The 18,519-nt window shown below is 37.5% G+C and overlaps 1 protein-coding gene across 2 annotated transcripts in view; it reads right to left on the bottom strand.

Moving 5' to 3' along the window:
- Positions 1 to 18,519, bottom strand: part of USH2A (usherin) — a gene marked incomplete at both ends in the record, with an annotated part of 756,807 nt that overhangs the window by 354,218 nt on the left and 384,070 nt on the right. For both annotated transcript variants that reach the window (XM_079697601.1, XM_079697602.1), the window contains 3 exons: positions 8,238 to 8,385; positions 13,586 to 13,757; positions 15,099 to 15,258. In XM_079697601.1, the coding sequence (XP_079553727.1) occupies positions 8,238 to 8,385; positions 13,586 to 13,757; positions 15,099 to 15,258 (480 nt within the window). The remainder of the gene's footprint in view (positions 1 to 8,237; positions 8,386 to 13,585; positions 13,758 to 15,098; positions 15,259 to 18,519) is intronic.

Here is an 18,519-nt window from a genome sequence, read left to right as displayed (position 1 = left end):
TCAAGCCATTTTCCTAAGTGATTCACCAACTTCTATAATCTGTTTCTTCTAGGAAATCTGAGTATTTCCAGGAAAGAAAATAGATTCACATTTTGACTGCTTAAAAAGAAAGTTAGTTCAAAATAAAAAGTTTAAAAAAATAGTTATTCCTTTAAAACCAGAGGAAAATCAGGACAGAGATCTTAGAAGTGTTGAATCTTGGCACTGAGAATGAGACACTGAACCCGTAAAAGTACCTGAAAAAAATCTTTTTTTCACATGGCTACATGGAATCCTACATTATGAGCATTTCTGCACAAAGTAGAGGTGAGGAGTACAGTGAATAAAATCATGCATTTTGAGTCATTCACACCTTGTTTTGTATTACATTCCTACTTAACTAGCTGTCTTGCCTAGAGTAAGTAAGTTGCTTAATACTTATAAATTTGAGTTTCCACATCTGAATGTTGGAATAACAGTACCTATTTCTTGGGCTAGTTATGAGATTGAAAGTACCTGGCACATAGTTATAAATTGTAGCTATTACTATGACTACTATTATTAGTATTAGCAGAAAATCAAATATTTCTTTCTCTGCATGGGTAGAACACTTAATTCGTATTTACACATACACCTTCATGTACATACATTCTAAACATTTCTCTATAGCCTTTCTTAATGTGAAGGACAGCATATACAGAGTGTGTATAAATGTCTACAGTTAATTAGTGTGCTTACCACCCATTCCTGAAATCATATATATGCTCAAAAAATGGAACTAAACTTTCTTTCAATAATGTTCCGTTGTCTTCATGGTACTATGTATAAGCCTGCAAAAATAATCAACTTCCTAAAATTTTTCTATTCTTACTGAAATGACTGTCACTTCCATGGTACATATCCGTGTATGAATTCTCACAATGCTGGGTCAATACAAAAAGCTAAATGAGGAAAATGTTTCCATAGGCTCCTCAAGTATTCTCTCCTTTCTCAAGGAGATCCTGGGACCCTTGTCTAACGGGTGCCCAGCTCTCATGCCCATCTTGACATTAGCAAATCCTGACGGCTATAACAAGATAGCCTTTCACACTGAGGCATGCAAAGCAGATCCAGCTTGGCATGCTGTCTCTCTTTAGACCATCTACGAATTACCAGGCTGAGGAAATTGTATGCCAAATGACTGAGTCTCTAAGTATGTACTTTGAGCCTTCAGTAAGCCAAGACGGAGATGCCTTTCCACTGCCTTTGAAATCATCCCACCTGTATTACATAATTATGACATGCTCTAAGTGTGCATTTATGTGTACTGTATGATTGCATATGCTTATGCTTCTCACATCAACACAATTACCATTTTATTGTCCCTGGCATCAGTAAACACTAATCCATCCAACAGCTGTTTAATACTCATCTCCTCCATGACTGGCACCCTGCCAAATGCTGGGACTAGAACAGCAAACAATGCATATGGAATCCCTGCCCTCATGTGGGTCACAGTCTAACAGGGAAACTATTTTAGGTAAATTTACTTAGGTAAGGATAGTGGAGAGTTACAAGAAATTCTAAGTATTAATAAAGGATACGAATTCATATTTTATACTTTTAGTTAGTATTTTAAATATATATATTTTAATTAGTTTAAAATGTTACTAAATATTATGCTAGACAAGGAGGAATAAGTTTGGTGGAGTCGAATATCTATGCTGATTTTAGCAAAGTAGACCTCAAGTGGGAGGAATAATCATATTTCCAGCTTCTAAGGCCAAAGCTTCTGAAAGGAGATAAAGCTCGTGAGAATTTGGAAGCTCTCAAAACCGTAATTCTAATTATGCAATTGTAATCTACACAATACAGGTCGCACATTTCTTAGACAGTAATCCTTTGTGCTGCTTCTCATGGCTGGCTAATGGTATGACAAAGGAAGAGCCAAGGTCCTACAGAATAAACAGTACTTATCCACCTTGGACCTAAAAAGTAGCTCTTTTCGGAGGTTTTAAAATCCTGCCTGAAATTGCAGCCTGCAAAGAACACCTTTGCCAGAGGGAATGTGGATGCGAAGGACTCCTGAGTAGAGAAACAGAGGTGGAGTGTCACACCACCATTTTTGCAGGTGTGTGAAGCAAGTCACCAGGATTAAGCAGGGCATATTTGAAGGAAGCAAAGTCTTAGGTGTTAATCAAGTGATAATGACCCAGTACTTGGTAGACTAAGGCAATGCATAGCAAGCAGCATTCTTTAGAATAGCAAAATCATGGAAACTTAAGTGTCCATCAATAAAAGATGGGTCACATAAGCTGTGGTTTCACCCAGTGGGAGTTTACACTGCCTTTCCAAAGAATGAAGTTGAGCTACACTTAACTGCCATGGAAAGATGTTACCACCATATTGTTAAGTGAGAAAAGGAAGTTGCACAAAAAGAGATGAACTCACTCTTTTTTAACAGATGTATATTTTAGGCATATATCTTTTTGTGATTGCTAGCTTGAAATTTTGTTTATTTGTTTTAAACTAACACAGTCCTTAATCTTGATTTTTTTCTGGTTTTAAAGTTTATTGCATTCTATTACATCCTCCCTACATCTTTTTTTTTTTCATTGTGACAAAAAACACATACCATGAAACTTACCATCTTAACCATTTTAAATATACAGTATAGTAGTGTTAACTATAGGCAAGCTGTTGAGCAAGATCTCTAGAACTTTCTCACCTTGCAAAACTGAAACTTTATATCCACTGAACAGAAACTCTCCGCTCCCCTTACCCCCAACCCCTAGCCCCTGGTAACCACATTCTGCCTCCCTGTGTTTGACTACTTTAGATACCGCATATACATGGAATTACGCCATATCTGTCTTTTTGTGACTGGTTTATTTTACTCATATAATGTTCTCAAGGTTCATCCATGCTGTAACATGTGACCATTTCCTTCTTTTTTTTTTTTTTTTTTTTTTTTTGAGGTACGCAGGCATCTCACTGCTGTGGCCTCTCCCCTTGCGGAGCACAGGCTCCAGACACACAGGCTCAGCGGCCATGGGTCACGGGCCCAGCCACTCCGCGGCATGTGGAATCCTCCCGGACCGGGACACAAACCCGTATCCCCTGCATCGGCAGGCGGACTCTCAACCACTGCGCCACCAGGGAAGCCCTCCTTCTTTTTTTAAGGTGGAATAATGTTCCATTGTATACATATACAACATTTTGTTTATCCATGGACATTTGGGTTGCTTCCATCTCTTGATTATTGTGAATAACTCTGCAATGAACATGGGTGCACAAATATCTCTTCAAGATCCTGTTTTCAGTTCTTCTGGATAAATAATCAGAAGTGGGATTGCTGAATCATATAATAATTCTATTTTTAATGTTTTGAAGATTTTTCCATACTGTTTCCCATAACAGCTGCACCATTTTGCATTCCCACCAACGACACACAGGGACTCTAGTTTCTCTACGTCCTCTCCAGCACTTGTTATTTTCTGTGTGGTTTTTTTTTTTTTTGACAGTGATAATCAATATATTTTTTGATTGAGCACCAATTATGTGTCAGGCACTAGAGCTGCTGGTACAGCATTGAACAAAAGATGCTAGAACAGGAGAAATTCTCTGAGCATGTGAAGTATGTCCTGGAGCAAAGAGCAAGCTACCCAGCACAAGCTGTGGGGCAGGAGCAGGTTGGGGAACAAAGGAAAGAGAGGAATCAGAAAGCAAGAGGCCATGCTCCTAGCCCCTGGGTAAAGAATATCCCCATGCCTCTCTCTCGCTTTGTCACAGCTTACCCTTCCCCCTCCCCATGAACATATATACACTACTAAACGTAAGGTAGATAGCTAGTGGGAAGCAGCCACATAGCACAGGGAGATCAGCTCGGTGCTTTGTGACCACCTGGAGGGGTGGGACAGGGAGGGTGGGAGGGAGGGAGACGCAAGAGGGAAGGGATATGGGAACAGATGTATATGTATAACTGATTCACTTTGTTATAAAGCAGAAACTAAAAAAAAAAAAAAAAAAAGTATCCCCAGACTCCGTGCAACAAGAGAAGCCACCGCAATGAGAAGCCTGCGCATCGCAACGAAGAGCAGCCCCCTCTCACCACAGCTAGAGAGAGCCCGAACGCAGCAACGAAGACCCAATGCAGCCAAAAATAAATTTTTAAAAAAATTAAAAAAAAGATTATCCCAAGTTTAATGAGTAGGAGCTGATAGTTTAAATCCGAATCAGTTATAAAGTAGAGAGCCTGTTTCCTATGCCATGCTGGCTACAGGTTACCAATTGCTTGATAGGCAACAAGTGGATATTTATATATGAACCTTTTATACCTTTCATATTTTGTCACATATAGGTATGCATTTGGAAATACTTCTTATAGAAAGTGGGTTTACTGTTTCTCAACATTTTTTTTCAGGTTTATAAAGTCCTAATGAAATAATCCTTTATGTATATAGATGACTAACAGAGTCAAGATTTTGGAGCCTAGAGTGTACAAAACCAGACAATCAGTACCCCTTACAGAATACGACAGTCTAAATGTGTAAATACCTCTGGACCTGCTACATCTTAATAAAGACCCAGAGGGAAGACATTCCCACATCCTCAGGTTGCTTCTTCTCCATACACTTGGCACCTTGTACACATCCCTACCTCGTTATTATTTGTTTACATGGATGTTTCTCCTAAGGAACTCTCTGGTCCTCTTAAGAGTAAGGACTGGGGGCTTCCCTGGTAGCACAGTGGTTGAGAGTCCGCCTGCGATGCAGGGGGCGCGGGTTCGTGCCCCGGTCCGGGAAGATCCCACATGCCACGGAGCAGCTGGGCCCATAAGCCATGGCCGCTAAGCCTGCGTGTCCGGAGCCTGTGCTCCGCAATGGGAGAGGCCACAACAGTGAGAGGCCCGCGTACAGCAAAAAAAAAAAAAAGATCAAGGATTGGGCAAATTCATCTTGGTATCATCAGAATGATGGCACCTAGTGGGTCATCAAAAGTATATTTTGAATGAATACATTCAATTTTTGTAGGGCATGAGGAGGCTCTTGAAGTTATTTGGGTGAGAAATACTACGGGCCTTCATTAGAGGAGTACAGTTAACGAAAAATCAGGGGTGAGCAAGAACTGAACTCAGGAGTGCCTCCCAGGTTTCTGGTGGTACTACTGGGTGGTGCTAATCAGGGAGAGGGGAAACACAGGAGAAAGGGCCAGTAGAGGGGAAGAGAGCGTCAGGAGAAACAACTTGGATACGTTGAGTTTAAAATATAATAGAAATCCGTGTGGGGATCTCCTGAAGGGATGCACCAGAGGGTGTATTTAATACTCTATCAGCATTTTAAAAATTTATTTATTTTTTGGCATCACCACCTGGCATGCAGGATCTTAGTTCCCTGACCAGGGATTGAACCCGTGCCCCCTGTAGTGGAAGCGTGGAGTCTTAACCACTGGATCGCCAGGGAAATCCCCCAGTACGCATCAGCATTTTGATGGTAACCAAGTCAACGGGATATTATGATTATTCAGGTCTTTTGTTGGAGCACTAGAATCTACTCCTTTAATCAGTGTCCCCAAGATGGTGCTAATAATCAGATATGTTTGAGAAACACAATTTAAAATCATTTGAAAGGGTATCTGTAGTGACATAAGGCTGAAATCTATCTAATTTTCCAATTGTATTACTCTTCCGCAGCATATTCAGAAATTAGAAAGCAACCACAGTGCAGCTGTACTGTAATATGGGCCTAGTTCCATTAAATTCGAACTAGGCATACTCAAGAAGAGAAAATTAAAAATTCTTAAGTCAAATGCAAAATCCAAACTCCAAAAAAAAAAAAAAAAAACACCTAGTCCCAGACCCCACACAGCTGAACAAATATATTTCAGAAACAAATACATGTCAAACAAACATATCCCAGGATCTGGCCTGTAACTACTTCTATCCTCTCTGTTGGTATCATTAAAAGAGTCAGGACTCTACAAGATATACGCTAATGATTGAATGAAATTTTCACAAGACACAACTAAATAAATTAAGTATTATTAGGTATCAGCAGAAACTACTCCACTGTGTTAAGCTCCATGAAGGAAAAGAGAAATGAATGATTTGTGGTCCTTAGCATCTGGTGGGCATGTTTGACATGTACCCAAATAAATTTGGGCCAAGGATGAATGAAGTACGTGTCATGATGAAGGCATAGGAAGAGGATATATGGTCAAGAGAAGAGAGGAAGCTTGACTTACACTCAAGAAAGAGTGAAATGATTTCATAAAATAAGAGGCTTAACATTTAGTCCTGAGGAATGAGTTAGATTTGGAGAGACGGTAGGGATTGTTAACTCCAATTTTATAAGCCAAGGAAACTGGGGTTCATGGCATTTAGTAAATTTTCCAGAGTAACACAGTTACTGCTCATCAGAGATAAGATTTGACTCTAGGCCTATTTGACTCCATACCCATGTTTTTCAACCCTGCACCGAGCCATAAGTATTTCAGGAGGCTAAAAAGGAAAGTGTGTTACAAGGCTATGTCAACGCAGATCGAGTCACAAGTTGGGGCTGATGTGAATGCCTGACTAAAGAATCTGGACTTTATTCTTTGGGGTTTTAGAGGGAAGTGTGGGAGCTGTGAAAACAGATGAAGTGACAAGATAAACATCCAACGATCAGATCCTCCTCTAGGCAATGGAGGATAGAAACTGAACACTGGAATATCTGAGGAAAGTGGAGAGAGAAGTAATGAAGAGAATTTTTTTTTTTAATGAAACTATTACTTAAAAAATGTCTAACCATTGCCCCACAGTAAAAATGCTGACAAGTCTGATGTGATTAAACACAAGACTTTAGAATAAATGATCGTGTTAACACCAATCTTCTAAATCTCCCAAATTCTTATGGTTCAATGAATATATTTTAAAGCTGCTTGTAAATATATAACACATAATACACAAAGATTCTTTGAAATGTTGAAAGTATTTCTTTAGTCAACCTAGGATTCTGGGGGCAGTTATAGTTACAACTACTGATTAGGATGAAGGGAAATGTCTACTAAAATCATGTAACAGCAGTTAAGAGCAATCCAACTGGAATAAATCATTCGCATTTTCATTGCCACCTGCAGACTAGGTTTCTTTGTGGAGCACAAAGTATGACAAGATTGTTGACTGTTTAAGTATCAAATAGCTATCTATTTATTTTTTACTAGGAAATTTGTAATAGTTCAGGGATAACTTCAATAGCAGAGATAATCACTCACTGTAATTATTAGATCTCTCTCCCTTACCTCAAATATATCTCATGCATTTGCCAAAAGTTTAATTAAAATGAGATGACTGGAGTAATTAATATCATAGTAAACATAAGACAAACTAATAAATTGTAATTCTTCTCCTTTCATTCTTTCTGGCTATGCTAAAAGAGGCCATTTCAATGTTCAGCAATGAGTTACCTAAAACAGTTTCTACGATATTAAAAGTCTTCTCGATATTTGTCTTAAAGAGGAATAAAATTTGATGTGATGTAAGCTTGACCAGTGTGGAAAAATGACACTATGCTATATGGAACTTAAAGATATTTCCAGTAAATGAATACAGCAATTTCTATCCCAAGTTACTACAAATTCTTTATAAGATTTTATTTTAGCAAACTTTAACTGGCTAACCGAACTCTCTAAACTATTCAAAGACATATATATATATGTGTATATATACACATATATATGTGAAATATACGCATATCACTTAGAAATATATACAATCCTTTTCAAGTTAAACAAGAAGAAATGTATATATTTAATGTATGCATGCTGAACTATTTATAAATAACATATTAAAAATACAGAGTTCCAAATGGTCCCTTTTAAGATAAACTTATTAAAGCAAAAGCAGTTTGAAATACAGTATGTGCATGAACTTTCTATCTCCCTACTTCTCTAAGAAGGAATGAATAACAGTCCAAAACAAAAAGTCACTGAAAATATGTCACTCTCACAAGGCCATTCTTTGGGAATCCTGGTTTGTTCTCTTCACCTCTCCCAGAGCATATTAAACCATAAGATGCAGTACATAAGAACTATCAAAAGGGAGCACTTTTGAGCCACCAAAATTGTATGTTAACCTAAAAACCACAATGTCCTAAACTACAGACAATGATACTATCTCAGGTATTTTATGTGCTAAAATGATCATTAAAAATTAAGCACCACATATAAGCTGCCATTTAGAATATTAATTTACCTTTGCTAATCATCTTTTTAACTTGAGGCTAAAAGAGTTCACTTACCATTTGGATATTCAGGCTCAGTCCAGGAGATGTTAAAGGAGTGAGGTGAATCCGGGTGCACTTTGGGGGCTGGCACGCCTTCGGGGGCCCTCTCCTCAGTCAGGGCCTGGCTGGCCTCACTCACTGTGCATCCACCCCCGGTGCAAGCCTGGACAGAGAGACAAAAAGGGCACATTTCACTTTGGGGCCCCAAAGTTTAGATGAGCATTGAAGAAAGAGAGTTCGCCATAAAGAGGCCCAGATCCTTTAAAATAATGCTCCCTTTTTTAACCTCCCACCCCCAAATAAATTTGTTTCATTGCTGAGGTTTGACATTTAATCTGTTTGCTTTTTAAGACATGAGACCTCCATCTCCAACAATCAAGCAATAACCCAGAATGAAAGAATGTATGGATTATGAATACATCCTAAGTTAGAGCCTAGAGATGGGGCATATATTGACTGTGTGAATAGCCATGATGAAATTATCCTCACACAAAGGTTCTTAGAATGAATTAAACACACACACACACACACACACATACACACACACACACCTGTGTACACCATATGAGAAAAGTACTAGAGATTGAAGACTACTTCAGGACAAAACAAGTGATTTCTAGAAAAAAAAAAGAGCACAGAAAATATAATCGCTTTCAACTTACTGTAGCGTGAGCAATACGTTTAAAGTAGAACACAATGTGAAATGGAATAAAACAATATTTTTCATAAATTGACAACAAAGCAGTTGTTGAGTGAATGTTTATTGGCTTTAAGGGTCAAGTCATTTACTTACGTGCCGGAGGAACTGAGCTTCAATACATGGCCAACAAACTTAAAATGCTCACAGAACCCCCAAATTCCCAAAGGAGGGAGGTACTACTAATTCCAGAAATGGATTCATGGATATTAAGGATATTCAAAAACTTCTGTGTACATTTTCATCATAAACTGCCAACAATTCCAAATAAATGTTTCAGTATATGAGGAAAATATCATCCCTACCTAACATACGAGATAAGCACTTCTCCAGGAAATTGAGACATCCACACAGTTTTTCCAGCCTATGTCTGCTAGTAAATATTAGCAATTATGTCTTTATATAACGCAGCTATTTGAAAACTACGCTAAAGCTTTCAGTACCTCTTTAAGTTACAACTGTAATTTACACAATAAAATGTAAAAATCTTTCAAAAAGCACTACATTTTACCACGAGCATTAAGAAAATGAAGCAAAATCATAGGACAATGTAAAAAGCAGGCAGTTATTCAGTTCGTTTTCATGGAAGGTAGATATGACTAATAGTAAAAAACCAAAAGCCCTCTCTATTTTCTCGGGCCTTTACCAAGCTTTCCAGTTTGATACTGAAGGAATGACCTTTTGATACTTAAAGCAGTTAGTATTCTTTTTCCTAAAGATAGAAGAAAGCTGACTGATTTTAAAGGTATTTTCTTATACTGAAGTATACTACTTGTAAAGTTGCTTCAAAATAGCTGCAAATTCTTCGCTCTAAGTGTAAGTAACAATAAATGGTCAGTAGACACGGAGATCAATTTTACCTCTTATTGTAAGAAGACAACAGTAACCCATGTCTTCAGGATAATTTCTCAGCGTAAGCAAGTTTCAGATGGGCTAAACTGTGGCCTGGGCATGAAACTGCATTAAGATTGGGGACCTAATTAACCTCTGCGGGTTTCCTCTAATGCTCAGCTGTGGCATGTGCATATCTCTATAAGAGATAAACCATATTCCTCCTGAGAACAGAATCTTGGCAAATGAGGAGAAATCAATTGAGCTCCTGATTCGAAGCCCTAGGACATGTTGCTATTAGCCCAAGAAATAACTACCTGGACGTTAAAACAGAAGAATTAAAAAAAAAAAAATTTCCAACATGCTAAAAGTCCACCAGAAAACGTGGCAGGAAAAGAGGCTGTATGAGACGGCTGAATTATCGAAGGAAAATGCTCCAAGGAGCATATTTTCCAGTCCTTAGAGACATAAATCCATCCACTGGCATTTCCTAGACTTTTTTTCCTTAGGAGGGGAAAAATGTTGCAGCATGTTATGCTGAAACTCAAACCACACGGGATGTAATTCTGATAGTCTCTTTGTCACTATTGTTTTTCTTATTTGTGGCCTAAGAATTCCCCCCGCCATCTCTTCCAGAGAAATACTGTATGCACTATGTGACATTTCACTATGTATTTTTTAAAACAGAGTGTGAATTAAAATTTACTTAATTTTGAGAATTTTATGGGATGGGGAATTCTGGAATAAATGAAGACATCCTCTGGTTTGGAAGGACTGTTCGTTGGGCTGTGTCATGGAAGACCCATAAACTAACAACTTGATAAAAAGCCTCTTAAGGATCCAAGGAGTTTATGAGAGAATTTTTCTTGTAAGTGAACCCGAATTTACAAAGGGGTTGCTGAAACAACAGAATTACCTGCAAGATATTTTATTTTGTTCTTTTTTCCCCACCTTCTTTTTGTACGCATTTAGAGGTGCTAGGTGAGTGGGGTGAGTATCTTAGTTCCTTCAATAAGGAAATAAATGTTCTTAAAGTTGCTTCTGGTTATAGCTTTTATCAATTACAAATATATTGTTTTAAACTGAGAAGTCATACTACCACCCTGAAGTGATGAGTAACCGGTCCAAATAGGAGATTCAATTTTGGTACAGTAAAATGCATAACTAATAAAAGCGTAGCAATTATTTTTGAAATCATGACTATCAAGAACATCTAAAACTAGCATTCTCTTTTCTAACAGGTTGTTTTCAGATAAGTAGCGTCTGATGATGTTAAGAACGCAGCATATTTTTAAAGTATGAAGAAAAAGAACAAGGCCATGTTATCTAGAAATGATCTTTAGAAAATTTAAAGCTCATCATTTCCAAGAAGCTTTCCAGGAAATATACTTAACATTCATCGAGAGGCAAATGTCTAGCAGTAATATGAATATTATCAAACTATACATATCTCGATACCTGTCTTACAAGCTTCCTTATTTAATTGCTGGCTTATTATCTTTACCAGGAGCTACCACACTTTGCAATACCATTTGTTGAGTGGAACAAAATATTATACTGTTTCTTCTAGGAGAAAGAGCTTGTATTTTGAACCACACAGTCCCTAACTCTGACATTTTACAGCAAGTTATTTGATTCACATCAGAAGTCTCAGATCCTTTATGAAATAAGTGTACTCAGTGTTCACTCATTCATTCATTCTTTCAAGAACTGTTTGCGAGCTTCCAGTTTCCAGACACCTTGTTTAACTCTGCCAATATATGCAGTCTCGACCCTTTAGGAGTTTCTAATCCAGGCAACAGGGGAAATGACACGAAACCACATGAAGTAATATACCTGCTCCAGTCTGGAGTAAATCATATGGAATCCCCATGTATTTTTCTCTAATGCCTGCCTAAATGCTTTGTTATCTGTATGTTTTGTTTCTTAGCATTTAGTCAGCATGCTAAGGGGCAACTCCACTTGGCTGAGAACCTGATCTCCACCTATTAATCTCATGACCTTGAAAGCCAGGTATTATGTTGAAACTGTAAATATACACGAGTTTCTCAATTAACCAAGATGAACCTAAAATGTTCTGGTTCATTAAATTTATGGGTTAACAGAGTTAAAGTAAAAAAACCTTTTAGTTGAATACTTCCTGAAGATGTATCAGTGCATTTTCTGCCCTAACAAAAACAGTGAAATCAAAAATAATATGAGCAAATTTACTTCTCTAACAAGAGTTAGGGCAAAGACTTCCAGGTCTTTATGACATCTTGCACCAACATCATTCAGTGGCTGACAGGTCTCATCTGACTTCACAAAATATTATTTGGGGTCATCTTTTTAGCATCATAGAATTTTAGGGCTCAAAGAGACATTAAAAATCATTTAATTCAAAGTCTTACTTTTAGGCTTAAAGAACCTAAGACTCAGTGCACTTAAGTGAATTTGTCTTAGGTCATTCAGTTAGTGGCAAAATCTGAATTAAAACTCAAGACAGCAGACTCTTAATCTAGTGGTATTTATTTTTCAAGGTATTACAGATTTATAAAACATAGGAGATTCAGGTGGATTTTCATTGACTGCGCAGAATACCCTAAAAATTGCCTTGGAAGTAGAAATTTGTTTCCTATCCTTTGCTTCCTTCGAATCAAAACCAAGAGCAACACAATTTCTGTTTAATTTTAGTTGCTTCTAAACCATAGGGACTTTTCTGATTTTGCTATCACCACTGTTTTGAAAATAGTGTGGATTTCTGTATTAGCTTTTGAAAATCAAGTTAATACACTTCTTATATCTTGGGTAATAAAGCTAAGTAATCCAATCGCTGATTCAGAAACCAATCTGCGTGCTGAACACCTAGGCACATGAAGCCAGGTCTGGACAGGATTTTTAACATTGTCTGATTGCCCTTGTTTTATGGTGTCAGGTCAGACAGCAACAGTTGAATGTAGTTTATTTCCTTGTGGTATAATATTTAGAGCATTCAAGAGCATGTTAAGTGAAATGAATGCATACACAGTGTCTACATAAATGTAAATTTATTCATAATCAAGAGCAGAATATTTTCTATGGCATTTATCAAAGCAAATATCCTTATATAGGTATTGCTATAAAATGAAGAGTGTGTTTAAAACAAATAGGGACAATCTCATGTTTATATTCAGTTATTTTCAGATGTGCTATTAAACTTAAAAAAGATTATATTTCATCAAAAAACAAAAGGAACTACTGAGTATAAATTCCACAGTAATATCAAGGTCTTTTAAAAGACCTTTGTGTAAAAGTGCTATTTTGCATTAAAAAATGCTATCGCCTGTCTAAACTGTGTTGATTCTAGGGTTTTATTAAGTGACTGTTCTTTTGAGACAGAAGTGTAATGTAAACCAGAATATAATAATAATCAAGAATATTTGGGGGTCATTTAAACCTTCATTTAGAAATATAAGACCTACATTTTCATACTGCACATTGCTTTTCAAATGAATACAAGCCCCATGGGGAAATAACCTTATTAATCCAAGCATTTTCTAAAAAGCCCTCAACAATTATGACATTCTACAAACAATAAAAAAGAAATAATTTCTGATAATCCCAAATTAGATTTGGAAAAATCTACTGATTCAGATGGTTATTCTATTGTTTTGCATAATATAAAATAAATATGTAGGTACTAGATCAGCAGAATTTTCACTTTGTATTTGAAGTGAGTTTTCAGTGTAAATAGCAATACAAGAGAATTTTGTATTTTTTTTTTAAGTGAGGCATGGAGAGAAGATGAGACAAAAGAAAGGGAAGCAGCAGGGGAATGATGGGGACAGAGAAACTGATAAAAGTAAAGTGAACTTACTCCCAGCTTGATGAAGTATTTATTACCAGGGAAAAGGTACTGTAGCACATGATCCTGAAAAAGTTCTGTACTATTATAGATGACATCCCAAATTGTAAAATCATGCGTGTGATTTGAAATATATAGTATATAGCGCTCCAGAATTCCATTTACTTTTCTTGGTTGTTTCCACCTGGGAATGAAAAAATATAGCATTATTATCATCATACATTCAAGTCCAATCTGAAATGTGCAGGAGTCTTTAAAGGACACATATGAACTTGGATTTATGCCACTGCAAAGAAACACACTGAGAGCTCAAAAGTGATTCACTTAAAAAAACCCAAGTACTCATTAAATGTCTATTCTGAGTGGTATAAAAATATGACATAGTACCTGCTCTCTAGTTATTTATGTTTTTAATTAGCTAATAATACAAAAATATATGAGTGAGCACTTGATTTTGAGCTTAAGCCATAGAACAAAAATTGGGAAAAGTACTGAGAACTTCTGAGAAATGAGAGGGAGAGATAATTGCATAATTTTCAAGTCATAATTGTCTTGAAAAATGCAGCAATCTAACATAGAGGTAATATGCAACTATAGAAGAAAAGCTGAGATTGGAAAGGCTGAAGTACTCAAATAAGACTTCTTGAATGAGGTGACACACTACCTGGATACATATGATTGTATACTTGATAGATGCATGGGAATTGGTAGGCTGAAGGAAAAAATAGAGGGTATTCCAGATGAGGGTTACAAAGTGTCAGGGGGAATGAGCAGGACAAGTCATGGAACAGAGAGAAATTGGTAAATTGAGAAATAATTATCATAGTGGGAAATCTTTTAAGGTAAATAAAGTGGGCTCAGCTTGGGACTCTCTGAAAGCCAATGGAAGAGTATAGACCTGGAACAATGAGATATAATCACAGTGTTTTTCAGCTTGAATGAATATCATAATTTCTTCAGTTCAAACTCTTTTACCAATGAGAAAACAGAGACCAAGAGCGATGAAAGTAAACAAGTATTAACTAGTGGGAAGAGAGGTCTATTGAGTTTTAATTCAGTACTGCAATACACCTTGTACCCCAAGTATTAGGAAACGGATCAGTAATATCAAAAATAATCTGAACGTGCCAATACGTGAAAGCTTCTTTCTGACTTCAAATGCTGGGGAACAAGACAGTCTTCGTTTATAATCAAAAAGAAGAAATATAATTGTGCTCGCTAATTCCAAATCATTGCAAATAATGCCTCACATATAAAAAGCCCAAGGTAAGTAAGTGGTCAGTTTTTCCCTTATTGAAGTTTGCACAGAATCTGCATACATGTGTAGCTCAGCCTGATTGCATAAAGACAAAATGGAAATTAAGTTGGCAAGTGATAATCAAAGGCTCCCAGAACCACTGAACTAATCACCTCTATGCATTTAATCACAATAAAATTAATTTTATGTCACAAACCCTTCCCTTGATTGAACTCACTGGGATTCTTGCATGAACCAGTGTGTGACAGTGACAACATTTCTACTTACTGTACGGATATAGTTCTAGAATCCAGGACGGTCAGAATTGGGGGATCCACATGGTCTGGGGGCAGCTGTGCCGTGTACAGTATGACCAGGGAACTGTTTGTACATCCCACATGTGTGCAAGCACTGAGTAGAAACTGGTGGGGTGTAAAGGCCTCTAAATCTAGGGGGTGGAGGAAACAAGAATTTATTTACCATCATAATTTTGATTCAGGAGATCTCACTTATTCTCTACTTTCCTACTTCTTAGAACTGTTAAAGTTTAAAATAAGAATCAATAGACATACAAATCGATAGCAATAAAATATAGGCTGTTTTATCCTTTAAACATACTATGGACAGTTGTAAATAGAGAAGTGTGAGACAAACTTTTTCTTTTAACAAATTTGACTGTTTTCTTGATTGTCTGTGACCAGGTAAATCATTTTCTGAGTTTAGAGTTAGTTCAAGGGCTCTGTTAAAAAATAAATGAGACATTTAAATTATTTTAAAGACATATTTGAAGACAACAGTTCTGGCTTTTGAAATGCAAATAGATAGCTTATAACAGTGACTTTGCTCTTGTAATTCCTTTTGTTGAATTTTTTTCTTCTCCTGTCCACCTGACCAACTTCGTATTATGTGACCTTCAAATTGTCCAGGCTCAGTGCAAATGACAATTTCTTTCTTAAGATTTCCCAAACGCACTGGGCCGTGGTCCCTGGCACAAGGTGGAGCTATCATCCTCTCCTCTGTCTCCCAGGGTTTTGCACATGCTTTTGGCATAGCGCTTACAACACTGTGTCATAATGATTTGTTTCCATGACTACTGATCCATCAGACTGGACACTGTAAAGGAAGCAATGGTGCTATATTCATTTTGCATCCTCAATATCTAGCACAATGTCTGGCGCGTTGTAGGTTCGAATATATGTTTGAATAAATGAAGAAAGAAATAATGAATGAGATGATCTAGATATAGTTGAGCTAGGTATAGTTGATCAAGAGAGTGGGCTAGTACCCTAGCCAGCAATAATCTCTCCCTCCCCTGAACTTCCCTGGTACTTTATACCTATCTGCCTTTCTAATGGATGCCATATTCCCTTGCATTAAAAGAAGCTAATCTGTAATTTACTAATTTAATTCTAAAATACCCCAAACACTTCTTTTATAAAGGTGCACAATAATTAGTTTGTTGAATGAATCTAAGCAAAGTTCAGTCAACTTTACCAAGATTTAAACATCAGTTACATTTTTATACTACTAGAAATAATCATTATTTTATGGAATACTTTTGAAATAAGGCAGTTACAATGTAAGCAACACATCTTCTTTAAAGATCATTAACCTTGAACCATTACAATTTCATGTTTAAAAGATGAATGAAATGCAGCCTAATTCAGGGAAATAGATACTGCATTGTACTGACAGCAAAAGTAAACTGGGAAGAAAACACTTTGATTTTCATGCAAAGTATAATCAATTGGTTAAACATGTAGGCCATCAGAAGAAAGGCAAAAACATTTTTTTTACACTAAATATAGTTACTCTAGAACAAAAGGTGATTATCAAGAAGAGACTTGCAATGCTTTTGATTAAGGCTTGTTTGCTTCACAACTTTATCCTACAAGTACTTGATGGTATCAAGTTAAGGGGGGGCACCCTCAGGCAATGGGGTCAGAAGATAAGTTATAAGGACACTTTGAAGTTGGTGTTAAAACTTTGGGCTTGCCAGGGACTTCTGAGAGACAGCAGGAACAGCTACACCATGTGTGCACAAATCAGACAAAACTGGGGTACTTTCATTTGGAGAAACAGTCTATGAAACTTATAAAGTTAAAAATCATGAGAACAGTGGCCTCAGATGCTACAAAGAGAGTAAACTATTATTTACTGTGGGATAACTTCAGGCACAAAACATGTCCTACTAGCAGGTCCAATCTTGGCCAAAACTATAATGTGTTAATATGCTAACATATTATATCTGCCATTTCCCTGTTTTCGTCATCTTCTCCTTCTGATTCTCAGGAACTTGGTGACCTCAGCCTCTCGTCCCTCCCACTTGTCCGATTTCCTTGCATTCCTGAGAAAGGGAAGCTGGGGATTTGACTCAAAGGCCAGTTTCAGGAGCAAAACCAAGGAGAACACAGAGCCTAGAGGAAAGGGGGAATCCCAGGTGGGTAAGTCAGTGCAACTAGGGAAAAGCTGTAGTATTTGAACATGAAAATACAACAATCTTCTCTGAAAGGACATGCCCCAGCAAGAAATTGTATTCCATGGGGCTGATTCCAAGGGACTTTGGAATATTTTACATGAGAATCTCTCCCAGCCATACCAGAGTGTCTTGGTCAGCTGCAAACCTGACTGGATGCTACAATACTCTTTTGCCAGTGAACTCTTTGTGGTGGGCAGTTTTCTTGCTTTCTTACATTCTAGCTTGTGGAGGCAGGGATTTGGCTACCTAATTTGCAGGTGGTGAAGAAGTCATAGCGTTCAAAGGTGGCCTGAGCCTTACTTGTATGTGTTTGCTGGGACAGACTTGTGTATCTGGGAGTCCTTAGTTATCTTGAGCTGGTGGGGTCAGAAGGCATCATCCTAGTATCACCATATCAAGTATCTCCTTATCATAGAATGCCCCATTCTCTTTTACACTACAGCCTCCAGGCTTTGAAGGTGACCTTAATCAAGGAACTCCTAAACTCACGCAGAATATCTACTCCTAAACTCACCCAGGATGGGAGTATCTTCCTGTATTAGTTCCAGGATTACTGTCTGTGCCGGGATTCTACTCTGACAAAATAAGCTCCTCCATAGATTGGGAAGCATCCATGGATATGACAGTCAGGACTGGGGAAGACCAAGATGAGGAAGTGAGCATGCTTAGAAGGGTCATGTTGCTAGAGAAAGCCAGTATGACTGGTGACCCAGGATTGAAGTAGAAAATACCAAATCTTGTCAAGTCCTCCATTCATAGTTAGGGTTTACCCCAGACTACTTGTGGGTGAGCAAGTTGTTGCATTTTCAGAGATACAGAGTGAAGTAAGCCAGAAAGAGAAAAACAAATATCATATATTAATGCATATATGTGGAATCTAGAAAAATGGTACAGATGAACCTACTTCCAGGGCAGGAATAGAGATGCAGACGTAGAGAACAGACATGTGGACGTGGGGGGAGAAGGGGAGGGTGGGATGAACTGGAGTTTAGGAGTGACATATATACACTACCATGTGTAAAATAGATAGCTAGTAGGAACACCTATAAAGCACAGGAAGCTCAGCTCGGTGCTCTGTGACAACCTACATGGGTGGGATGGGGTGGGGTGGGAGGGAGGTCCAAGAGGGTGGGGATATATGTATACACATAGCAGATTCACTTCATTGTACAGTAGAAACTAACACAACATTGTAAAGCAATTATACTCCAATAAAAAAAATGGCTTTAA

This window comes from Hyperoodon ampullatus (genome assembly GCF_949752795.1).
Source record: "Hyperoodon ampullatus genome assembly, chromosome: 2".
Classification (NCBI taxonomy): domain Eukaryota; kingdom Metazoa; phylum Chordata; class Mammalia; order Artiodactyla; family Ziphiidae; genus Hyperoodon; species Hyperoodon ampullatus.
The sequence above is the reverse complement of the archived record's forward strand: the minus strand, read 5'-3'. Positions and strand labels throughout refer to the sequence as shown.